The sequence below is a fragment of the Columba livia genome, chromosome 4 (genome assembly GCF_036013475.1).
Source record: "Columba livia isolate bColLiv1 breed racing homer chromosome 4, bColLiv1.pat.W.v2, whole genome shotgun sequence".
NCBI lineage: Eukaryota > Metazoa > Chordata > Aves > Columbiformes > Columbidae > Columba > Columba livia.
In genome coordinates, this window is record NC_088605.1 from 78,219,355 (window position 1) to 78,245,688 (window position 26,334).

The window sequence follows — 26,334 nt, forward strand, 5'->3', positions numbered from 1 at the left end:
GAAATAAGGGGTCACAGCCATGTGCGTGGAGGTACACGTGGATTTTTTTATACAGTTCTCAGCTCCACATGCAGGAAACCACCTCTCCCTCTTCTTCTCTCCCTGGCACCAAAATCAGGCAGAGAGGAATGGTGAGGAAAGATTATTCTGTGGATGGGAAGGCCCACGGGCACAGCCGGGGGGCACTGCTGGGATACACCAAAGCGTCAAGCGCTGCAGCAAAATTGCCAGTTTGCAGGAGACCAGAGATGGTGTTTCTTGAAAGAAACGCTCTTTGCCCCGGGCTGCAGCAGGACATGCTGGGACCGCTCTGAGCTGATGGCAGCTGTGAGGAACAGCCGCTCCTTGGTTGAACTCAGGAACAGTCAAACATTGTAATTAATGATTCCTGGCCTTGCACGTCACACCTCTGTGTTATCACATTTCTTCGGTAACCCCCAGGCTGCTTATCCAAGAAAGAGGCATCTATCCCTTTTCCAGCAAGGGGAGCAAAGGCCTGGAGAGGTGGGGCGGCTCACCTGAAGCCACGCAGCGCGCCCACCGCAGGGCTGAGAGCGCGGCCCTCGCGTGCCCTGCGCGCCTCTCTGACAGGCCACGTTCACACTGCGCTCTGCCCCACACAAAGAAAGGGTCCCACTGACATTCCCTGACACTAACCAGACAACCCGCTTGAATAGGAACAGCGGGGCCTTGGTTATTAGTGTGAGAGGTGATGTATACAAGCTTCATTCTTGTTGATGACCGGATTCGAGGACTTTGTCCCACTGGGATCTTCCGACAGCTTTCTTTTTTAAAGAGAGCATTACCAAGCAACATGATAAGTATGATTTAAATTGCAAAATAAAGAGTATTTCAGCACTCTATGTTGAGAAAGTACTTGCTGCCGGGATAGCCTGTGTGTGCCGTTCACACAGGACTGCTGCTCGGAAACGTGAAGGCCAAGGCAGCCTCCGGCCTGGCGCTTACTGCCTTGAATGAGGAGCTGGATTAAAGACGCTCTGCGACTTTCCTCTTCTTGCTACGATCTGACTCACTGGAAAAGAGGAAGGAAGAGCAGGCCTGGAAAAGAGAGAGCCGACCAACTGAGGAGATTCTTTGTTTCAGCCTCTGTCTTTAAAAAGGACCCTGTTACATCCTGTCTTCTCCAAGCGCTCGCGTCCCCTCTCAGAGCACAGGTAGGCTATCTCGGCAGCCAGACCCTGCAGTGACCTACGCTGCCTGCGGCGCTGCAGAAGTCACAGAGCCGCATTGATTCATCTGTATTGATGAGCTGGCCCAATGGCCTTAATTCAAATCATTTTTCCTCATTCTTCCCCAGTCAGTAAATTATTTAAAAAGACAGAAAAACAAGCATAGTTCAGATTCTTTCACACTCTGGTATCAAACACACAGCAACTTGCAACAGGAGAGACTTAGGAACAATGGCAGGAATGTGTTTTCCCAGTCTCGGTGCTTAGGAGGGACTGGCAGTGGAATCGTTGCCCCGTGAGCCTGATTACCCAAACGAAACGTGGACAATGAGTCACGGCAGGTAACCAAGGGGATGATCAGGGCGTTGCAGACGGTAGCTGGCTTCTCCTCCCACTTACAGGGCTGCAAACCACAGACAACGCTAGTAAACTCAGCACCAGAGTGCTACAGTAGAAATGATACACAGGAGAGAAGAAGAAGGTCCTTCAGGTGTGTGTGCCGGCTCTATGTCCGTGAGTACACACTGTTGTCTGTGGGGCTCACAAACACACGGATTTCTGAGGTACTGCAAGAAAAAACACGGGTACAAGGTTCCAAGGGGAGTTTAAACTTCCAGCAAGCCAGGGGAAGTCATGATTCAGTCCTGGATGGGAACTCATGTTCCCACTGTTCCTGCAGGAGCGGGTGGGATAGGTGACACCCTCGAGTATCTCACCGAGCTCTACAGCAGTGAAGAGAGAGCGACAGCAGATCTGCAGTGATCTAATACCATTAAAATCACAGAACCGCCAACTAATCTGTCCTCTCCCCATGGAAACTTCTAACCAATTTGGTAATAACCATTTTTTTGATGAAAGACACCCATGCATCTGGATTTCTAGACCTAATTCTTCCCCCTTCACAACTCAGATTGCCCTTTGGCAACGGGTAGAGCTGTAGTAACATGGCTGGGCTGGCTGGCAACACCACCCTGGCCTTATTTATTTTGCACAGTGGAGGAAATGAGCAATCACTGTGTGTACTCTCGGGAGGGTGAAGGGTGGAATGGTACCGTGCTGCTCCTTGCCATAGAGCTCAACTGCAACACCCGAGAAACCGGCCCTGAGCCCTGGATTTCCCTTGGACTAAGGTCATTCATTCATCCATCACCCCCAGTTTCAGAAACCGATGGGACTCTGACAGCCTGTTGCCTTCAGCGCCTTGGGTGCGTCTGTAAGTAAACAGGCGGGGGAACTGCACCCGGGGTATGGCCAAAGCAAAGGCGGCCGAGCCCGAAATACCCTCCCACACCCCAATTCTTACCCATTAAACAACTTCCTGTTTGTAACCAAAGCCTCAGCCCCAGCTAAACTACCGAGACGTGCAGACACCGCCTCTGACACTGCCAGAGAAGTAAAGCACAACGTCGGCTCTGCATCCAAAGACAAATGAATCCAAGTGAAACGTTAAACTTCGGTGCTTCTGTGGCGATCTGCTACTAGATTGAGAGCCAAGCAGGATTTACAGAGGGCATAGACTGAAACACTCACTGCTATAGAAGGTGGTGGATGTATGGGAGCTTCTTCCCCAAATTCAGTGTGGGTCACATACCTCAGGAACTCCAGAGCCCATAAGCCGGTCACAGATCAATCTCTCCCTCACAAAACAAGCTTGAGGAGAGACTTTAGCCTCTAAGGTCTGCTCCAGCCCAGAGAGACATCATCTATGGTCCAAATCCTCGGCTGGAGGAAAGCAATAGGAATTTGCTGAGGTTACACGCGTGAACGCTGGTGGAAGAGCTGCACAGGGTCAGCGTCCCTACCGGGCAGAGCGCAGCGACTCCACTGAGGTCAGACAGTTTGCTCCACAAGTGCCTCCTCGCTGATAAAATCAGAACGCGAGCTCCCGTGCCGCAGTCCCTCTGAGCCGCTCGGTGACAGGCGCCGGGCCGCAATTCCTCCGGCTACAGGCAACCAGTGCAGCCTCTTGGCTTTACACAAGGCCAGGTCTGAATGCGATGCTGCCAATAAAAGTCACTGCTCCAACTTTGTGGTGCAAATCTCAGGGGACTGAGACACAAAAACCTATGAGGTCATCCGGATTACCATCTGACTGATGTAAGAGGCTCTTTCGATGCCAGCAAATGCCTTGCATGAGTAAATGCCGTTAGATTTGGTCCTAAACTGCACAGAAATCGGGCACACTGGCCGATCCAGAGCAATTCAGGAGATTGGCCTCGGAAGACTGTTAATCGTTTGAAAATGCAGATCGGCACTCCGCAGGGCTGTCATGAACACCCAGCTCCTCCACAAACTCTCAGGCGGTTTTGGGGAGGCAGGCGCCTAAAGCTGGGCGCTGCAGCAGGCTGACACCGCTCGCGTGGAGGTGCTTTGGTCCTGCGTGTGTGCCGACCTTCACCACCACAGACAGCGCTGCTGAGGAGACAGGACACCTCCTCCAGCCCCTTCTCAGCGCGTCACGCTGCCGGCAGCCAGAGCAGTGACTGTTTTACACCCAGCCCTGTGCAGGTGTTACTGGCATCCAGCAACGCTGATGAATTCATTTCCCTGGCACCGTGCTGAGGGCAAGGAAGCCTTGGGAAAAGGTGGGTAGATAGGGACACAGATACACACGTTCTCACCTGGTCTTCAGCCGCAACTTAACTCCTCCCGACCACGTGGTTTTGCTGGGCGGAAAGTCAGCGGTCACACAGGCTGGGCTGGCAGACAGGCCGGCGCATCCCTCGGCTGCATGCGTGTCCCTGCCAAAAGAAACCAAGGCCATGCAAAAAACAACGCACAAAATACTCAGCCTTCATACCCTGGGCTGAAAAAGCATGTTGAGATAGAAGGCAACATAGAGGTGCAGGGGGCAAGGCACGGGCATCCATCTAGTTTTCAAAAAGGGCAAAAAGGAATTTGCAGAAAGCCACATGTATCCCCTTTCTTCTTTCCATCATTGCCCAGGCAGGCTGTAAGAGCGAGACTTCGCTCTCCATACTTTGGCAGCGGTCAGTCCCTGTGAGAGCCCCTCATCACGGTTTTGGAGAAGCTGCACAATACTGCAGCATGAGAGAGATCAGCTCCTGCATCCATGGCACAAAACTCATCACTCTGCATCTGTGCTTTGGGACCCACAATCCCGAACTGTGGAATTCAGAAGCTTCACTGCAGGATGTGCCCTATCCACACACCTTACACCTATCCGCACCTTACACCTATCCGCACCTTAACACCTATCCGCACCTTAACACCTATCCGCACCTTAACACCTATCCGCACCTTAACACCTATCCGCACCTTACAAGAGCCCAGGAAATGCTGTGAACACACAAGAGAAAAGCTCAGAGAAAGGTCCACACAGGGAGAGCAAGGAAGAGAAGCCTGCCCCCCCACTGACGTTCCCACACAGTCAGCAAACAAATATTTACCCCACTGGACCAAATGCACGCAGAAGTCACACAAACATCACGTAACCATCACTTCAGCTCCTTCCTTCCCGCAGGCACAGGCGAGCCTGAAACAATCCTGTACTCTCACTGGCTCCCACGTGTAAGCACTGATTTGAAATCTCCCCAGTGCAGGGAACCCCCACTGGAGCAAAGTGTGTGTGGAAGGAGCGGTGATGGCGCTGCGATGGTCTCTGTGTGCTCAGCGCACTGCAGGATGGGTGCACACCATGGATGGTCTCTGTGTGCTCAGTGTGCTGCAGGATGGGTGCACACCATGGATGGTCTCTGTGTGCTCAGTGTGCTGCAGGATGGGTGCACACCATGGATGGTCTCTGTGTGCTCAGTGCGCTGCAGGCTGGGCGCACACCATGGATGGTCTCTGTGTGCTCAGTGCGCTGCAGGATGGGTGCACACCATGGATGGTCTCTGTGTGCTCAGTGCGCTGCAGGATGGGTGCACACCATGGATGGTCTCTGTGTGCTCAGTGCGCTGCAGGCTGGGCGCACACGGCGGCACGGGGGGCTCGGGATGGCTGGGATGGCTGGGATGCCATTGCGCTGAGAGGCCAGCCGTCTTTGTGTCCGCTCGGTCCTCCCCCGCGCCCCCGCCCCGAGCCCCACGTGCCAGGCAGGAATGTTAAGCCTCACATTGCGGATGAGATATAGCAGGGAAGCGCAGCAGCACTTTCACCTAGATTAGGGAAAGCGACTGGTCCGGAACAGCCTTTTTGCTCACCCTGCTTATCTCCATCCAAATTTTACCCCAAATCCCGCCTTAGCTGCCTTTTCTTTCCGTGTACCAAATCTCACTCTTCTTTGTCTCCCCTCTGAGATGATGTCAAGCCGCTCACCCAACTAGAAAGGGACCTGCTCCTGTACCAGCTCGCTATTCACCAGCAGCACAACCTCCCTTCCTGCAGCTCTGTCAAGTGCCAATGCCATTAACTGCTCCGATTCTCTTTCCTTACCAAGTCCACCACAAAAAACTCCTCATTTTTTGGGGAGATCTCACTGTGAGACAGAGAAAGGACAGGAGAGCTGCTACAGATGAGAGCAAGATTTAAAAGACTGTACGTACACAATTTATACATACAAACAGGTTTACAATTTTGGAAGCAAAATATATTTATGGCTGTAGTGTTTAGAGGTCAAAGTCCCCTGCTTAAGAGAGATGGTCCCAGCCACAAAGAACTGCAGTTCTGCCCCTATAGCACTGCCCCAGAGATTCTGTGACAACAAGCCCCACAGGTGTTTAAGCTCAGCTCAGGCTTGCAGTGAGGCTGCTGCGTACCGTGCTGAGCCTAACGAGGTGTCTCGGTGACAGTGTGGGTGCATGATCCCACGAGGGGGAACGGACCTCAGCAGAGGCGCTTCTCTCAGCACCAGGGCACGTCCTGACCTCCTCAGGCCTCCCTTCCCACCCTGGGAACCACCGTCCCTTGCACCTCCCTGGTTTGCTAACGGGGCAGTGAAGAGAACACACAGTTAGATGAGGATCCCTCACAGACAGCATGATGCTGGGGTGACCTGACCTTAGTTTAAAGGGGAGAACAAGCCATACCTGCCTCGTTGATTTGGGGTAACACTTGTGCGCGTCAGAACTGTACGTCCCAAGGTGCCACCAACAGCCACAACCCTCCTCCCAACACCAAAACACAAAGTCAAAGCTGTTTCTTTGAGATGATTCTCCACGTGCTGTTTCAACCTGTTTGAAAGCAGATGCTGGCCCGGCAGAAGATCTTCGCCATGATCACAGGAGACACCTCGGATCAGCAATAAACCTCCCTGACTTTGGCTCTGCCCGGCCCCACGCAGCTGTGCTGCGGCTGCGAGCGAAGCTGCTCGTGTCTTCCCTCCGCTCAGCTCTGGAGGGGTCAGTAACAATACCTGGGACGGGGGAGTTGCCCCTGTGCCAAATACATTAGAAACAGTGATCAGCAGCCTGAGAAACAAAAAGGAGAAAGTGCCTACAGGTTTCAAAACACGTGAAGAAAGCAGGAAACAACACAGACTGTGAGCAGAGCTTTCCGAGTCTGTCACTGCCAAGCGTCCCCATAGGGATGCACACAGACCTGGCCCCCCCGGGGGGAGCAGCGGGACGAACCCTGCTCGCCAGCCCACAGAGCTTTGGGCTTTACCTCACAGAGACAAAGAAACCTTAATTAGTGTCTGCATGGCTCTGCGCTTGTTGTTGGGGGGTAGGAAGGAAATGCAATGGAGTATTTCTCGAGCCTCTTAAAAAACTGTAATTACTGAGCTCTGTGTGGAACAGCAGGCTCAATAAGACATTGAAAACTAATCAGCCAGCCTATAAATAAGACCATTAATCAAGCTCAGTGGGGAACACAAGAGACCAGGGTCCTCCCCCGGCGGAGCACACGGCCGTCGGGATGGGGCAGCACAGAGGGTGAACACCTGAGGCTGCGCTGGGGGACGTGCCCCAAAACGACCCGCAAACCCAGCACTGCCCCTCCACCCACAGCCTCCTGCCTCGCGCCCGCTCCAGGGACCTGAGCGCTCAGCCCACGAGATTGTCTGAGACATTCCTAAACGGTCTCCTAAGGCAGCTTTGCCTGCATTTGCTTTGGGGATGTCACAAAGCGCATCACAAATGCATAGCTAAATGTACCCTTGGCAAGGAGCGGCCTGCAGTTGTTCTTTCTGTTATTGTGCGGTTCCCAAAGCTGGCGAGCAGGACACCTGGTGCAGCCTATTTACAACTCCTCCACCTCCCACCTGGGGCTGGCAGCTGCCTCCAAAATCCTTTCCTGCAAAGTTCGTGTTTAGTTACGAGTGGGTACTTATACCTGCTGCTTCCACGGTGCCCTTGGTATGTAATGCCACACACGTTAATGGCTCGCTGTACAAAGACACTCTGCTCAGCTTTTCCCCTTATCTAAAAATATGCCATTAGGTTTTTCTCCTGGTGCTTGCTCGACCAACACCAAAGACACAGTATTACAGATTTAAGTCTTTTTTAAGAAATGCCTGATGTTTTAAGAAGATCCTTTGCTTCTGACCACAAACGACTCGGAGCTCGCCAGCTGCCTTATCTGCCTCCTGTGCTGACCTCCTGTCACCTGCATACTTGAAACGGTTTCATATCATTTATCTTAACCTTCTGGGCGCTTCTTTCTCACCTTCTTTGGTTTTCCTTAGCCTTATTTATAATCTCCACATTCCAGTAGGGACTGGCTTCCTAAATCAAGCCTCATCAATAGGTGTGGGTGCATTCCTCTGCCCAGCAGATCCCCAACCACTATGTTTGAACCAGGCTTTGCAGAGATATTAGTCTCAAGGAATTAAACGCCAAGTTTCATAGTTCCCTGAGCAATGGAAGCAGCACAAACCATTGCTCCACCAAGGAAACGCTGCAGTGTCGGCTCAGCTGCCTGGCTGCAAGTCCCAAAGAGCAGAGATTTTGCAGAGGTAAGCCTCACAAAACCAAGCTTGTGAAGCTCTGTCTGCTCAGAGCGTTTGTTTCCAGCACCCCAGCCTAACGCTGCTTCTGTCTGCACACCATCCCCTGCTCTGCTTGTGTCCGTCTGTCTGTCTGCAGCACCTGGGCCAAAGGTTAAAAGTTAGTACCATTTTTTTAACTTTTAAAAATAGCTTTTTCCTAATGGCTCCGCCTCTTGCAGTCACAATAACTTACTTTAAACTGTCAAGTTTGCTGCATGGTAATAAAAGACTTTAGTCCCTGAGGATCAAACCCCCAAATGTTAATAGGTTGAGTAATTTTTAATGTCTCATTACCTCTAAGCCCACTGCTTTTCCTAGACAAGAGGATGGAGCTTAAACTCTGATTTTTAAATCATTCCGGATCGACAGGCGTGTTTATAACTGCTATGAGAATGAGAAGTAAATGCTCACATGCTGATGCTTCTGAAATTGAGATTTAAGCAAGGAACTCCTCTTCCGAGTTCTACAATAGGCATTTCCTGATGGGTTTTCTCTTTGTCTTAAATCAGAACGCAAGAGGCAAACCCCCTCCAGCACAGAAACAGCCAACAGCACGGGCACAGAAACCAGGAGCAGCAGCGCAGAGCTCAGCCCCACAGCCCTGCCAGGAGGAGCGGAGGCTAAGGCTGCCGTTCCATCCCACAGCACCCGTTACACAATGTCACATCCTGGCAGCCCAGCTCACCAGGGGACACGAGGACAGCTGGGCAGCTCCACCTCTGCCTGTCCCCATCCCGCAATCCAGCTGATGAGCTGGAATTACGTCTCCTTGTGAATGAAAATGCCTCCTCCACCAGCCCCTCACGTCCTGGCGAACAGCAAGCCTTCCTCCTCCTCCTCCTCGTCGCTGTGAAGGAGAGGGCTCGGGGCTGTGGGAGGGGAGGGACCGCAGCACCCACCTTGTGCTCTCCAGCGGGTGCCCTGCAGATCCGCCGCTCCACCTCAACCGCAAAGACAGGAGAGCTAACCTGGCTCCTGTTCGTTACCTCCTCTGGCCACTCCAGAAATAGCCCGTAATCCACCTATCTGTCACGCTCACAGAATCTCCTTTAGCCGAAGTGGAAGTGCCCTGGGTGTCAGAGCACTAAGATCCAGGCTGTCTCCTGGACAGGGCACATGGGGGTCTTAGTTGGCACCAGCATCGCCTGCACAGGTTTGTTAGTCTGTTCTCACTGTACCCCTGAGCCAGACAAAGAGCCAGGACCAGCTGGAAATACACAGACAAAACCATTTTTCCATCAGAAAAATTCTCCTAAGCTGAACTAAAACTTTTCTTTGGAGGGCCTGTGGTTTGGAATGAAGCTTGTGCTGGGAAAAGGCTCTGTGTCTGCGTAAAGCCTCTAGCCTGACACTTAGGGCACTCACCTGAGACGTGGAAGAGCCAGGTTCAAGTCCACAGTCTAACAAGGCAGATAAGGAAGTCAAGACTATTTTATGGACACCTTAAAACTCAACATGCTCCTACCTGTGAAAACCCCTGGAAAGACTCTTTCCTCCACCACTTCCAATGTAACGGCTCCTACGTGCCGTATGTCAGGGCAAAGAAATGTGGAGGCCGGGAAGCCACTTGGAACTCATTGGGACTCCCAGGTTTCCTTCTAGGAGGGCTCTTCACTTACACAACTCCAACCTGAATGACTTCAGTGAGCAGTGTCAGATCCACAAAGTCCAGAGAAAGGAGAGCACGTTTTGACTGTGCGATAACCATCTAGTCCCACTTGCCCAGTGTTTTTCTGGCTTTCCATTTTCTGAGATTGGATGGGTTTGACTCGGCCTGATCTCAATCCCACAATCGGGCCGCGCTGTGTTTGCACAGACCCACACCAACAAGCTGCTTCGGGCTGTACCTGTTTGCAAGCAGAGGTCTGAAAGGAGTAGTTGCATTCATTTGGGTTCCTCACTTAATCTGGTATTGGCCAAGGGATCTTTGAGAAAATGAACTCCCTCTTTGTGTGTGAGAGAGACCTAATCCTCGTTCTGCCCTGGAGGATTACTGGGTACTTAGAAAGGCACTCACATGCACATTTTTGGCTCATGCCAGCTGCATTTGGGTCCACAATATGTACTGTTCACTTTGGTCTTTAGGTCTGACAACAGGCATTCCACTGCACCCGGACCTCAACCTCAGAGGCTGCCGCACTTTTAAAAACACCCTAAACTGACGCCTTCTGAACCGCGGTGTTTGCACGGCGCTCACACAGCGTGCGAACTGGGCGGGCAGGGGCGGCTGGGCACGCACCCCCAGACCACAGTCCCTTCCTGCACAGCCCTGCCACGAGACCTGGCCCTGGACGGAAGGAAGAACCTGTAGGGCTGAGAAATTAGTTTGCATCCCAATTCCTGGCTTTTTGTAATAGAGGTTTACGGTTATACTCAATTATACTCAGTGGTTGTGCTGTGCTGCCAGCCAGAGAGCCCACCTGGCCAGGCACTGGAGCCCGCCAGTCCAGGTGAGGACACTGATATATCAGAAAAGGTCACTCCTTTCATTGTAGGAATAATAATTGCTGTGATAATTCCCCATGCCCAGTGCACCAACTCTGCACAGAGCTCACCTTCTCAGGAGGTGAGAACTGAGAGCTGAGGTGCTTGGTCTGTTGGATGGTACCACACAAATAAGGGGAGTGCAATCCGCCTGCACCCCGACTCTCCTCAAGGATTCACACATCTACAGGCTTGCTCTTGACCACCAGGAAAAGCTCAGATTACACCAAGTCCCACCGGCCCACTGGGAAGCTGTGGGGTTCGCCTGGGGGATCGGAGCACCGCCCCACTTCACGGGCTGCTCAGGACCGTCAGCAACACCCTGTCAGGCCTGGCCACACAGACTGGGATCAATCCTGTCTGAGGTGCAGAGCGCTCAGATCTGTTAGTCAGAGGTGCCCAAAATGAAGGTGATGTACTGCAGAGCTCAGACAAGCAGAAGGGCCATTAATGCTTCTCTCCCTCTGAGGCCATGACAATCACACGCAATAACCTTATACGTACAGGTTCTGGGGTATCCCGATGCTGAATCATGCTGATCAAAAGTCACTGGGTATGAATTGCAACATTTACCTTCTCATACATGACACAACACAAAGCATAAGCTGGCTGTGAAGGACAGGTGTAAATGAAAAAGAAATGCAGCTCCTACAAAGAAAGGCAGCCATAAAAAGGAAGCAAAAGCCATACCCATACAAAATAAGAACTGTTTTCCATCTTGGGATCAAAGAATTTAAGCGATTCCATGGCAAAAGACCACAAGCCCTCCCTGCTGAAGAAATTATGCTCACAGAGAGATCCATATGCAGAAGATATTTTTCCAGAATGACTCTTTTTACACTCACCCTTCAGAGCAGCGCTATTTTCCAGATACAAAAGGAATGTCCCAGGGAGGGGTCTGAACGCCACGCAGGACTTGATCCTGCGACCTGGCCACGGGGTGCAGACCCGACACCCGAAAGGTGAGACCAACCCCCACCGGGAACCTTTTTGGACAGCAAAGAGCACCTGGGCCAGACTCGACCTGCTGCTTCACTGCTTTGCGTGAGTGCTTCCTAACGCGTTAAAGGCAAAACAAACTAGGTCAGTTCAGACCAGCAATTTAAATGGTTTAAAGCTAAAGATTAAGGGAGCGCTTACAGGAACTGTTCCAGTGGCAGATGGATGAGATCCCTGGCACAGATGAGCGAGCGAGGGCATTAATCTCTTCCGCCGGCACAGCTGGATCTCTGTCCCTGGCTTGCACACCGCGCCTGAAGGAGCCTGCCCTGAAACCTTACCCGAGCAGCTCGCTCTCCTTGGAAAAGACGGGCGCTACTGACGTGCTGGAACCGTAGCTCAGCTGGTTTTTGAAGAACTGGTCTCAACAGTTCCTACTGAGCAAGTGACAATCCAGACATCTATTCAGAGTGAGAAGAAGAAAGCCTCATATTCACATATCTCACAGGTATGGTGGACGTTCAGCATCAAGAACGACTTAAGTCTGCAGCCGAGTTGTCTCTGTCTCTCTACCCTGACCACTTCGCAGTGTCTCCTGGCACGCCAGATGCTAATTGCAGTAACTCGAGAGGTGGAGTGCATTTTACAGACCTAAGTCACCTTCCCAAGCGTAGCAATGCCCAATCCCCACAATAGGAGCTAATTCTAACAAGCTGCTTCTCCACCCCACCCAGCCACCTCTGCCTGGACAGATTCCTGAATCCCGTGCTCAGCACAGCATCCAGTGACTTCCTCAGCACCTCAGCAGGAGCCTGCTGGAGTGAGAAATGAGAGAGGTCGAGTAAGCAGATCAGGATTTAGCCAGCTGCTTTGCAAATACAAAATCTCTGCAGCACCTGCAGCATTGCTGTGCATAGGGTTCAAAGACCTGTAGCTCTCAGGGACTGTACGACAGACAAGCAATGGGAAAACCACAGTTACAAGAGAACCCAGCTACGCCTGTTAGCTGTGCATCCATCCCCGAGGCAAGAAATGCTGTCCCTGCTCCATCACACCTCTGCACCACGTTAACTGGGCAGGTCCTGTGGAAAACCAATGTCCTAGCGCAGGGAGGGCAAAAAATAACCTGGCAATAGCAGAAAAGACTTGAGTTTTCAGGTACGTACAGAGTGCACTGAGCGTGGTTTAAGCACAGAGCAAACAAAAGCCTGCTGAATACAGCAGAGTTGCAGTCTGGTGCTCACCTCCTTGCAGTGTTATTTTTCAAGAGTAAAATGAGTTTGCTGTGGTTACGGTCCCCCTGCATCACTTGGGCCATAAATGCAGCTATAGGTCAGTGCAGGCAGCGAAGCCGGAGCAAGGGAAGCCGTTCCAGTTACCACAGTGTGCCCGGGCTCAGGCTCTGCCCTCCGAGCCTTCCATGATTCTTGGGCCTTCAAAGAGCGCACATGGCGAGACAGAAACGTGGGCTAAGATGAAAGAAAATTATAAATATCTGTTTGCTACTCAAATTACTTTTAGCATCTGCCAGTCTGCCGAGACCAGAGCTATCTGGCAAGAGTCTGGAACGGGACGAGGAGTGCAGGTGTGACAGGACACACGGTCTGAGAGCAGGACCCTCGGGCCCCTCGCCCGGCTGCTCACACAAACCACTCAAAGGAGGATCAGCACCGAATGGAGATGGAGGAGAAACTACCCCCGGAGCCCCCAAGCCCCGGGCGGCCGCCAGCGGCCGGGCTTGGCCCGCGGGACGCTGCCTGTCTGCAGGCACAGCTGCGGGAACACTCACCTTGTGTCTCTACATGGGGAGGTCTTACACATCAGGAACAAGATTAATACCACCACCACTGACACGTGAACAACTGCTAACAGTAAAAAAGTCATGAACATTTTTCTGCTAATCACAGGACCAGGGAATGTACAAATTTCAGGTCATTTAGGACTAGCTCTGTTGTTACACAGCATAACCAGACCTCTGCCTTCCTCCTGCTGAAAAGGCACTGCAGGTATGGTCGCTGTACACAGCTGCGTGTGGGAGCGCTTCCGTGTGCCCTGCCAACAGGAAAACTCCACTTGCCACCTCGTTTACTGCGTTTGGGTCTGACCATCCCAAGCCCAGACCCTGAGCCTCCTTGAGCTCAAAGCAAGGCCTGAAGCCCGGATTTGCTCCCACAGAGGCTGGGGGAAGCCCACACACTCACCTGGATGAGCTCAGGGTCTCCCCTTAATATTGCTCAGTGTCAACACCTGCACCCTCTCAGAGGAAGCCACATCTTTGCTAAGGACACATCATGATCAACAGTCAGTCTGGAAACCCCTGCTCTGCCTGTCAGCAGGGGAAAAGGGAGCAATGCATCTCCCCAGTCCCAGCCTCCTCACGCACCGGACATGCTGTGACCACCCTCGCTAAACAACAAAACAAACAAACCCAGAGACATAACCAAAAACACCCCACCAAAACCCCTCCAAATCAAGTCCTGATGGAGCCATTCCCAAAGAAAAACTGTCGGTTGAGTCAGAAGCGCCAAACTCTTTCACAGAGGGAACAGTGAACCCAAATCCTATTAAGCAGCCATCACCGTCAATAGTTATTCCTCACAAATCAGAGACAAGTAGACTAATAAATGGTGTCAGACTGAGCCTGGTGAGGTGGAAGAGGAAGGGGATAGCCTTGGGGAAAGGGCATGACACATTAATCAGCATCGCCCTGCAAAACCCTTGACAGAAACAAGGCAGTAAACTCATTAACCACTTAGAAACTAAGCTCTTTTTATACTTCGCACAGTGATAGCCCACGGGTTCCAGCCCGAAGGTTTGCCATCCCTCACAGCAAAGCCACCGGGCCCCGGAAAATCTTTTCCTTTCCATCTACCTCTCAACACACACCTCTGTCTGGTCTGGAGAGGCTTTGCTGGATTAACTGCTCTCTTCCCTGACGCACAGCAGCACCGTCCCGCAGTCTGGACCGCAGCATGTTAAGCACCCGAACTTCTCCCCCAGCGGTGGTACGCGCGGTCCCGCGGGCGCGCGACGGCACCGCGCGCGCAGCCGCGCACAGAGCGGGACGGGAGCCAGCCCAGCTCAGCCCCAGCCAGGCTGCAGCTACCTGTGCCGAGCCTGGGGACAGAGCCACCTCGCTCTGTCCGACGTCTCAAACAGCAGCTCCCGCTGGGTGAAATGATGGTGGCAGGTCTTGCAGTGTAGATACTTGGATTTATATTTGACCCCTGCTTGCGACACAGACAAGATTTGGGGTTTTGTTTGTATGCTGTTGCTAGGTCTTCTTTTACCCCTATATTTTCCTGTTTCTCTTGCTTGCTACCGTATTCCTTGTCTGCTGCACATGAGATCTAATAATCTGCCAGAAATAGCCAGGAACGACACATACCCTGAACAAACTGGCATACAAAACGTTGTGAAATCCACTTCAAAAGAACTTGGGAACTGCATAACAACATGGTTTCCTTCTCCCTGCCTAGATGGGCTAACTTGATATTAAGACAGATGCGCTGCAGGCTGCAGCACAGGTTCTGGAGCGATGCTTCACACACAGGCTTGTTCCCATCTCTCCAGGAAAATGAAGCTGCCGCAGCACGATTAGGGTGCAGCCACGTTGCACGGGGGGGCCTGTCCCCATTATAACCGCACTGTACACTGGCCATCAGTTATCATCACGTACTTCACTTAAATTAGTCTGAAACGGAGTCTGTCTCCAGCCCGGAGCCGGTTTGTAACTGCAAAGGAATCCATGCCCTCCGTACCACACGAGACGGGATCAGGTCACTGCTGGAGAGCACTTGGCCTTGCTATTTTTATTGTCTGGCTGAATACTTTTCTTCGACGCCTGCTTTAAGTTGCTGAAAGAACAGTAAAGATGAGATTTTTTAAAAAGCAGATAGGCTGATAATCCATAGGAACCGTGTCCTTTTAACTTTTGGATGTTTCTCAACCCTCTGCCCTCGTTGCTGGGATGCTGAAGGCATTTTCAAGTCACGACATGATGAAATCTAATCAGGGTGCAGTGAGCCGGTTTCATTTTCACCAGATTCCTCTTTCAAAGGCACAAATTCACCCTTTTGATACCCTCCATTCCACTAGAACTGAGCCAACACATTAGTTATAGCTACGTCCAAAAAAAACCCCCCAACCCTCTTCCATCAAGAACAACGGATGACTGAAATTCTTCACGTTTCTTTAAGCCCAAAGGACAGTGCCACTAATTCAAGCACTGGTACAACCAGAATGGGAAGGATTAGAGAAGTGTCTCTCAGCTGAATACAGGCAAGCATGCGTCACATCATGGTTAGCCAGGCTGCTCACCCCACTTAAAACTTGGGAACGATCCCACTAAATCACCGCTTGCAAACATACGCAGTCTCTTCTCATGCGTTTCTTCTATCTGCATGGGTATCACAAAGCTTTACGCACTCATGTCCTCCGGCAACGTTGGGTTCTTTGGACAGAATCAGCTGTTTTCAGCGCAGCACTTGCCAACAGAAAGGACACGTTTGTGAGGATGGATCGACAGTTTGCATCCTTCTCCTCCGCAGCACAGATGACCAGCGGGAACATCGCGGTGGCAGCAGCGGTGACAGAAGGGTGACCACCCTCTGCTCGATTGCCGCTGCCGAAATGAGGGACGCTGCCTCCCCGGAGGCTGGCAGACGGGCCTGGCTACAACCGGTGCAAGAATTAGGGAAACACTGTCATTGTCCCTCCCCTGGCTTACAGGAGTTCAGCTGAGCTCTGGGATTGTTCATTCAGGGCAAGAGGCTTTATCCCCACTGTGCGGCTCGCTTGTATGGCCGCTCATATAAAGGTAGTCTTTGTGTGGCGAGAATCAGGACTCCCAACCGCACTCTTACAGGAATCCAGAGCACAAATAAGCCTCCACTTGGGGACAGCCATGAATAAGCATTTGTAACGGGCAATTAGTACTTCATTTCGAATGTCTGACCTGTCACCGACTTAGGGCTAGGTCTGCAGTTAGCGAAAATCAGCTTCATTCCATTTCCATGTCAATAACAGGTTTTTACACTGATATTATACAGAGTGTGGCTACAGCGGGCCTGATCCTGCTGAGCATAAGCTGTTCTCCACTCCCACACCCACCAAAGCAGCCAGCCCAGGGAACCGAGAGCTCACCAGAGCTCACCGCACGAGCTCTGCTGAAACCTGCGCTAAGGGTCAGGTCGGCCCACCCCAGGTTTAAAACGGAGTGTTCGCTGTTGAATCAGGGCCCTCAAAACAGCGGTTCAGCCCTTCGCCTACACCCCTAGCGCCATTCCAGAAGCAGAGGTGCTATGGCCCTGGATGTCCAAAGCCAGACGCTGAGCCACGGTTACCAAACACCCAGTGCTGGCCAGGAGAACTCCTCACCTAAACAAATGTTAGCCAAGCTAGCAACTCTGGTTGACATCACGCAAGCCCAGGGAAGAGTGGCATTATAAAATACCCCATTTGATGTCATATCCTGCTCGTTTAGTTCCTTATACCGCCACTAAGATGAGGAAGCGCAGGGATGGACCAGGCTCCACTGTGCCAGATGCTCTGCAAACACGGCAGTGAAGGATGACTGCTCACCCCGAGGGTTTACCAGTCAAGTGGGGTCCACCCTAACTAAACAACCGCAGGAAGGACGTTCTCCTGTCAGTGCTGTTCCCTCAGTCCTCCACTGGCTGCACCCCACCACGAGCAGCATGGCTCTTCTCCCGCTGCCGCCCAGACCCAGGCCCCCATGCAGCGGGAGAAGGGCTGACATCACAGTGCTCTGATTCTCATCAGAAACCTGAGCTCTGTTGCTCTGCCATCTGCTGAACACAGGGACATGTGCCGAGGCTTCTGGCTGCTGCAGGATCCCCGCTGGGTGTCCCCCGAGGCAGGACGACCCCTGCCACGGGCACAGCCCTCTGCTGGGCTACACCAAGGAGGCCGGAGCTCTCCGGGTATTCAGTCATTGGCTTCTCAGCAACGTCTTATACCTAAACCTCTCACCTGATAATCTCTGCAAGAAAAGCCTCTGTAATTATTAAATGACAGCCGGAACCTTCCCATAAAAATTACAGTCAATTATTTCAGTCAAACTGAACTTTCCTCTTCAATTTAAGAACGACAGGTACCAAGCATCATTCAATACAAGCCAGAAAGCTCTCGGTCCTCTAAATCCCCATGTTATGGACCTGCAGGAGCACCCTCTTCTCTCCCCAGTCTCAGCTAGCTTGGGCTTCACCTCTTCTAGCCAAAGCAGGTTTAGGGTATTGATTTTTCCTTAACATTGTTCCTACTACAATCAATGAAAATTCAATAACCACCCAGCAGGACCCGAGTCAGGCTCCACTGCTAAGAAAATATACCAGGCTGCTGAGATTCACCCCTTGCTGGGCAACAGAGGGCAAAACACTACCAAGGTTTGGAGCTTCAAGCGGTGCTGCTGGTGTGACCGCATGGGCAGGGAGCACTGAACGGAGAGGAAATTTAAGGCTGGGCGTAGGCAGAAGAACACGCGGGGATCAGTCTTAAAATGGCATTAGAGCAGGGAATGAGAAAAATGAACCTCTGGACCTTCCGAGCAGAAGCAGCAGAGGAGAAAATCAGAGTAAAGGTAAACGGGCAAATGAGGTCTGTGGGTCACATTCCTCCCAAATTCACAAAGAAAGATGCTGGCTGACCATCTTACATTTGAATATAATTCTGTCCTTAGCCATTTGAAGGACTCCCTGGGCCATTCAAACCAGGCAATAAAATTTCCCAGCTTCTGTCCCGGTGTCTCATTGCAAGGTGCTCCCAGCAGAACTGCCTCCAAGAGCACCACACTGCTCACCGCAACACGCAGCAGCCAGGCAGGCGCGCAAACAAGGGACCTCCTGCTGTTGAGATGCCCGGCAATTCCTTCTGGAGAAAGTGATGGAAAGAGACCTCCGGAACACCCAGCCCTCCCCTAGCCGCTCTGCGGGCAGACAGGACAGCTGAACGATGTTGTCCTGGAGATATCCAAGCAATCAGAACAAAAGATGGGTTTAAAATCACACCTGGAGAACGCCTCCGGGTAATGAGCTTCTCACATGTGCACAGAGAAGCACGGCCAGGGCTGATCCGACAACACTTCTCCCCCTGACCGCTCCCCTCCTGCATCCAGAGGCTCCAAAAACACCAAAAGAGGAGGTCGCACCTGAAACGGGAGGGGGCGGCCGCCCCCAAGGCTCCCCAGCCCCGGGAGGTTCCGCCGGCGCCCGCCGGGCTCCGGGCCCGCCGCTCTTTGTTAGCCCTGCTCTGCCCTGCCGGCCCCCGGGCCCTGCCGCGGGAGGGTCCCTGCCCCGGGCACCCCCTGCCTCGGGCACCCCCGGCTGCCGCCACCCCGAGCCCTCCCCGCAGCCCCTGCCGCCGGCCGATGTGCAGCCCGCTCTCCGCCCGCCCCGCCGCCCCAGCGCCCCGGCCCCCGCGAACTGCGGCCGCCGCACGTCCCCGGGGCCGCTCCCACGCCCCCCGGCCGCCGCGCAGCCCCCGCCGCTCCGCGCGGCCCCGCAGCGCGGTCCCCGCACTCACCGGGACCGGCGGCGCCTCCAGCTCCCGGCAGCGGCTCGGCGCTCACAGCCCCGGGCGAGGGCGCCGGCGCCCGGCAGGTGCCGCGGGGGCAGCCCGCCCCCGGCACCGCCCCCGGAGCCCCGGGACGAGCGGCCGTGCCCGGCGGGAGGGGCAGCGCGGAGCCGCAGCCCCGCAAGCTGGCGGTGCAGGGACGGACACCCCGGCGCTCCCCCCCTCCCCTCGGCACCCAGCGCGGTGCGAACCTTCAACCGCACCGACTCACACTGCCTTGTGCTTTTATGGCCACGATGGCAGAAAACCAGCAGCACCCCACTGCAAAAGTTGGCTGGGTACCGAGCTCTCCCTCCTCGCACAGCTGCGCTGGGGCTGTGCCACCAGCAGAACTCAGCCCGAGCCCCATCCAGCTGTGGTGCACAGACCTCGGAGAACCGGGCTGTCTCCATCCCTGCCATCCCTGTCCCACCTCACCGTGGATCAGAGGCATCAGGGCTGCATGGCGGGTGCTTCAGACGGCACGCTGACCCTGCACTATTGCAACCCACGGCCCTCGAGAGCCAAACCCACCAGCCACAGCAAGCCACGTTCACCCAGGGTGGCTTGGACAGCTACTGTCACCTACCAGGCTTGTTTCATACACAACACTTAATCAGCTCTAAGAGATGAAAAGCTGAATTGTTGTTCATGAAGGAAGATGACAGGCAGAGATCGGTGACACGGCAAGTCCATGGGTAATGTGATGCATATGCACTAAAGGAAAGAAAATACCTTTTGATCCCAAAGAGGTGAGAGGAGGAGATGCTGGGAAAAATGCTCTTCACAATGTATCTGGCCCATAACGGATCTTTTACCCAGCAATGTCTAAGGGCCATCCAAAAGTATCCCTATTTTCTAGAGGGAGAATTAATATTTTACAGAGGGAGGAAGAGGGATGTGCCCCTAATTTGAGTGGAAAGGATCCCACTCCCTGGTGTGCTCTTCACAAGAGGCTCTGGCTTCACTGCAGCCGTTCATTCACACACTGTTAAGATATCATAAAAGGTTACGTCAATAGTTTTATTTCAGTTCATAAGTAACTTATTCTGTCTTAGCTTAAAATGGTTCCTGTCAGTGTTATTTGAACTAAAATATTCTACTTCCAAATAAATGTAAGAGCGGCTTAATGGCCTTTTGCACAGGCACATCCATATCAGGTTAAATGATGCTCAGCCAGTGCTGCTTTTCATGCTGACACCTCTTCCTCTCTATCTTCCACAATCACCAAGCCTAAAACGCTTCATGTTTAACAAGAAGCATGAATCAAAGAGCCAGTGACAAACCAGAATGTGAGATGCGGATGAACACCTGAGGCGACGTTATAAAGGCGGTAAGCGTTAGCTACGAGTCTTAATTGAGAAGCCCATCATGAAGCAGGACTTCTCACAGCACTGTGAGTATCATTTCCAGGATTTTTTCCACTCGTGCTTCCTAGTGCAAACTACTTGTCTCTGTAAAATCTGGCATGCCGTCACACGCCTCAGCTCAGCCCCGGTCTGCGACGACACGGTTAGCGTGGCTGTGAAAGCCAGGATTGCACCCAGGGACACCCTTGTAGCCCTCCCCTGCACGTGCTACGGGCATGTGCCATCAAAACAGCCCTAAATTGCTATCGTACAACATGAAAGGAGATGTTTTGGCCTTCAGGGAAACAGGACTGAACAGCTTGGTAATAACAGTGAGGAAAGATGATCTGGGTGACAGCTGCCCTCTCGTTTGCTTCCCAGGCAGAGTCCCTTTCCGATGTGAACCAGGCACCCTGTTGCCCAGTTAAAAGCCAAGCGCCTCATGCAGGAGCAGGGCGACTGCTGCCAGCAGAGCTCCTGCCCGCAACACCGCCAGGCACAGGCACAGGCACAGGCGCAGGCGCAGGCACAGGCGCAGGCGCAGGAGCAGGCACAGGCGCAGGCGCAGGCACAGGCGCAGGCACAGGCGCAGGCACAGGCGCAGGCACAGGCGCAGGAGCAGGCACAGGCACAGGCGCAGGCGCAGGCGCAGGCGCAGGCGCAGGCACAGGCGCAGGCGCAGGAGCAGGCACAGGCGCAGGCGCAGGCGCAGGCGCAGGCGCAGGCGCAGGCACAGGCGCAGGCACAGGCGCAGGCACAGGCGCAGGAGCAGGCACAGGCGCAGGTACAGGAGCAGGCGCAGGCGCAGGCACAGGCGCAGGCGCAGGCACAGGCGCAGGCGCAGGCGCAGGCACAGGCGCAGGCACAGGCGCAGGCGCAGGAGCAGGCACAGGCATAGGCGCAGGCACAGGCACAGGCACAGGCGCAGGCACAGGCGCAGGCACAGGCACAGGCGCAGGCGCAGGCGCAGGCGCAGGCGCAGGCACAGGCACAGGCACAGGCGCAGGCACAGGCACAGGCGCAGGCACAGGCACAGGCGCAGGCACAGGCACAGGCGCAGGCGCAGGCATAGGCGCAGGCACAGGCACAGGCACAGGCACAGGCGCAGGCACAGGCACAGGCGCAGGCGCAGGCATAGGCGCAGGCACAGGCACAGGCGCAGGCACAGGCACAGGCACAGGCGCAGGCACAGGCGCAGGCACAGGCGCAGGCACAGGCACAGGCGCGACTGCTGCCATCACCTCCCCTGAGTGATCGGTCTCTCTGACTGCAAAGCTACGTGCAACGCTGTGTTTCCCCACACCAGCATATACAGCACATGTCACCTGTTCGGGGCCTGTCCATTAGCAGCCAGACAGACCTGCAATAATTTGCCTCATTAAATGATTCCAGATGGTTTTGTTGGGGTTTTAAACACTCTAAGTGTACTTTGCATCTTGGACAGAAACTCTGAGCGATACCGAGTGGTAAACAGTTTCCCTGAAGTTGCCAGGCAATGAAACAAAGTCCTTTTTTGGGATGTAACCATAAAAGCTCATGTGATAACAACAACAACAAAATTATCACCTGTAGCAGGAACCTGAGGCTCCCCAGAACCTTGGAGTGTTTATTTAAGTATTACGTACTTAGGATAGCACAGGGTCTCACCCTGAGGCAGATGACAAGCAGCTAGTCCAAGCGGGAATTAACTGGGAGTGATGGTAACACGTTCGTGTCTTGACGGCTGATACCTGCTCCCACACTAAGTGCCAGCTTGGAAAACCGCACTTTTGCCTTTGCACAGTTCTCTCCTCATCCTCCGTCGACAGCAAAGTGATTTTTCAGCACTGGAACAGCCCTGGATGGTGTGCTGTGCTGTCCTGTGCGTGCTCACGCAGCCCCCCGGCACGGCCCGGCCCACCGGACTGCCCCCGTGGCTGTGTCCAGCTGGGACCGGCCTGAGTGCCGCGGCCTCCCGCGCTCCTTCTGGACAAAAAAGCCCTTCCATACAAACAAAGGAAATAATATATATAAGCAAGCAACATTTGTGACACTGGCAACGCTGGACTCAGATCGGAAGCAGGCAGGCGATTCCATTTCAGCTTCCACCTCGCAGCCACCAGCCCGTGTACGCTCTGCTGCCTCGGCCCTGGGCCTATCAGCTGCATCTGCAGCGTGGGGACAGCCTAAAAACAACCTGTGTACACGCCGCCCTGACGTTCCTTTGCTGTGTTTGCCTTTGGGAGGAGATGAAGACGCCTCAGGGCTGTGTCTGCACCATTCGTGCAAATAATTGTTGGGAACCAGCTGCAGGAGCCATCACAAGGAGGGCTCTGGATGGTAAGGGGAGAGCCGACCTATAGCCATGGTGATTTGAGGACACAAAATGCAGCATTCTGGTCAGCAGACCACACAACGAGAGCTGCACACCTTGTCAGACAGAGACTAGGGGCACTTGGGAGGGTCACGGGGGCTTTCAAGCTATTAACTCCTTTGGTTCATGTCACCGATGGACTTGGTGATGGAGAGGGAAGAATAAACACAGCGAGCCTCCTCAAGCTGAGGCCGCTGTGCATTAGCAGGATCAATGCATGGACGTGGTGAGTGGGTACAACTGCCCCACACCTGCAAAGCACTCAAGCACATTTTTCAGTTCGATGCCACGAATAACTCCACGTACCGCCCCCTCCTCACGCATTTCACCAGAGATGACAGGAGTAACTGTGCTCTGGGGAAACAAAGCACCCAGACATTCGTCTTGGGTTTTTACTGTCTTGCTTTTTCTAGTCACCACAAAAAACTCTCCAAACCTCCGAATCAACAGCAAAAAGTCCAAAGGGAAATAAATATTAAGAGAGACGCACCAGAGGATCAACAGCCAATGACAGAAAGGCCTAGGCTACCTGGCAGAAGCAGAACGCCCAGGAGTGACAGAGCAGGGGGATGCCCAGCGCATTTTTAGAGGCTGTATTTGGCACTGGACGGGCAGGGAGCCCGGGCCCCGCGCCCCCGTCCCCGCTCCCCTGCCTCCCGCCTCCTGCTCCTCGCAAGGCGAGCTGCGGGACACGGAGCTGGGCTGCGGCTGCCTCGCAGACACGGAGGGAGATCTGCTTTGAAGGATGAAAGGACAACGTCAAACGCCCCAAAGGGAAACTGTCTTGCGCCTGCAATTTATGTCAGTGGCTCTCTGGGCAGCGCAGGTGCCAGGCTCCAGCAAACGCGGACGGGCTTGTGCACTTGCCGAGGCAGCTGGTGTGAAACGCGAGACCCGTGTCACGTTTGCGGGCGGAGGAAGGGAAGGCGTGGGATGGACAGAGGAAATGAGTTTCTGAAATAAGACATGGGCTGCACCGAAGAAGGATGGTTTCCTTTGAGGAGCTGCCTGCAGTGCCGACCTACCCACAGACCATGACGAGCGAGAGCAAGGGGGGCCGGGGCCGGGGCCAGCGATCGGACGAGAGCAGAACTCCCGGGAGGGTCAGGTTCTGCAAAACGTGCCCCGCCGCCTTGGGATTTCGTAAACCTGAACCGCAGGCTGTTCAGAGCCAGGACCCTTCCAATCCAAGCCCATAAAGCTCAGTGGAGTTTAGAGAAACTCCCCCTTTTGGCTCATCTCCACTTCAAATTAACTCCTGGGAGGTGAGGAGGTGTTCAGATAAATGTCAGAAACCACTCTCTAATGGGTCAAGGCAATTTTTTCCAGTGAAGTGATTTTTCTTGGATCTCTCTTGCACTGCGTATCTCACACTGAACTTAACATCGCTGGGAAAGAGAAAAAAAGCAGCAAGGAAGTCGAAACCCTGCAGCAATGAACAAAATCCAGTATGAAATGTTCTCGTGGCAGCTTCTCCCGAATAAGGCCAGTGAAAAATCCATTTAAGATTGAAATGAATCTGAATGCAAGAGGTTTGTAAGGACATTCATTGTTATGTCAAGGGGAATTCAGAACTAAATCACATTTTCACATGTGCTGGCTTAGGAAAGTTAATTCGCAATGTTTTTATCCATCTGTCCTGTCCCCTGCATTGGAACTTTCTAGATTATGTCCCTGGGCTTTTCCCTGGATCCACTGCGAGCATCACTCTGTGAGTGGAGATACCCCGAAGATGTAAATGAGAATGATGAGAGCATAAAGAAGAAACAGAGGGAGGCTTCTTAAACACACCGAGGAGAAGGAAAGGGCAGAAAGGAGATGGGCAGCACCTGGAGAGGCCGGAGGAAGGCAGGCAGAACGGCAGATTGCTCTTGCTGAGAAAAAGCTCCTCTCTCCTTCTGAGCTACTGACAAGCAGATTTAGGGAAAGGAGGAATTTAAAAGGACATTTGTACAGCGAAGAAAATGAATGGAGGAGGCTTTGAAGACATAATTAACAGAGTCCGTCCCAAGTCAGTTTGGTTCAGCCGCATCACAAAGGTCTGACAGAGATCCATGGGACCACAGAACCTGCCCGGGAGAGAAAGAGCCCGGAACAAAACGGGTCCCTGCGAGCCCAGGCGCTGCAGCTGAGGGCCTGTTCTGCTCACCAATAAATTTAGTTTACTGAACCTTTTGTGGGTCCCTTTTGAGGTTGTTTGTTGATTAAAGCGGCAAACAACAAACTTAGCCTTAATTTATGCTTCTTTTAACATTTCAAGCTTGGGGGGGATGCTTTTTACAGGAGTTAATGAGGCAGAATAGGTTCTTTATGGGGAAGATATTTTCTCACCAAATTAAAACCTGTATTGAAAATAAAATAATGAGATGAAGGTGGCTTTTCTTTCAGAAGTAAATAAATCTCAGAGTAGGAAACTTCTCACGCACTCAGAACTGTCCTTATCGGAGAGATCTGAGAACAGCAGGTTCACAAGATCTTCTCTCTTTTATTTTTTAACTCTGCCTTCCTCCTTTGACCAGGGCAGTAATAAAGCATTATTTGCTGAAAACATGCACACAGCTCGAGCATGTGAAAGCACAGGAGCACTGGCAGATCACCAAAAGAGAGAATGTCCCCTTCCCCTTGGCTCCAGCAGAGCCGTGAAAGCTCCTAGCAGAACCGTGTGTGAGAGAGAGTTGCCTAAATTAAAGCCTCCTTGCTGCCCCAAATGTGCCACATTTGGACAATTCAGTCTAGCAGCACCAGCAAAACCAGGTACCTGAGTGGGCAGCACTGGTGACGGCAGCGGTCAGCACAGGATGTTATTAATGAGGGACACGCGGACAGAACACGGTCGCTATGGGACAGGAGAGCGCCAGCCCTCGTTCCCCAGCGCGGGCAGAGCCGTCCGCTCACTGCGGGCTCAGGGCCCTGCGGCACGAGAACCCGGCTGTCCGCACCGCGACGGCTGGAGGAACGCCGCTCTCACCGCTACACGAACTGGCTGGTGCAGCCTCTGCAGCGTGTGCTGCCGCACATGCCACTGCACTTCTGGGGTATTCTGGTTTTCAACGACACGTCAATATTTTCTCCAGAAGAAGACCACCTTTTTGCTTATTCATTACCAAAAGGCATTTGGATTTTTTAATTATTATGATTTTATTCTAAATCATCCCTACTTTCTGGGTAGGCACGGGGCTAAGCCTTCTCCGGAGCACAGGTACGGTATTTTCCCTTCCACCCTTTGAAATGCGCAGATGTGAGACCCGTGGGCAGTCCGCAGCTTGCCGGGGATGCTGGAGCTCTGCAGCAGAGGCAGGAACGCTGGCCTTGGCCTCCAGCACAGGCAAGTCCTGCACCTGCAGCCATCGGAGAGCTCCGGCCATGCTGGTTGCCGTATGTGATCCAGCAACCACCCACCTCAAATTTCAAAGCTGCTGTACTGACCCAGCACCGTCACACAAGGGTATGAATGGGGCCGTTTTCATATCTCTCATGCAAATGTCTGTTAGCACAACAATGTTATCCGCTGTTATCGGCAAACGCTGGGTCCCTGATCATGGAAAATGTATACAA

At 53.2% G+C, this 26,334-nt stretch overlaps 1 protein-coding gene across 12 annotated transcripts in view; it reads right to left on the reverse strand.

Moving 5' to 3' along the window:
- The window catches only part of SHROOM3 (shroom family member 3), a 128,595-nt gene that overhangs the window by 26,561 nt on the left and 75,700 nt on the right, over positions 1-26,334 (reverse strand). For 9 of the 12 annotated variants that reach the window (XM_065062860.1, XM_021290142.2, XM_065062861.1 and 6 more), the window contains one exon: positions 3,812-3,931. The exons of 1 other annotated variant lie outside the window; for it this stretch is intronic. In XM_065062860.1, coding sequence (XP_064918932.1) covers positions 3,812-3,931 — 120 coding nt within the window. Of the gene's footprint in view, positions 1-3,811; positions 3,932-19,047; positions 19,506-26,334 lie in introns of those variants that run through there. 2 more of the 12 variants (XM_065062858.1, XM_065062856.1) reach the window with 1 other exon arrangement.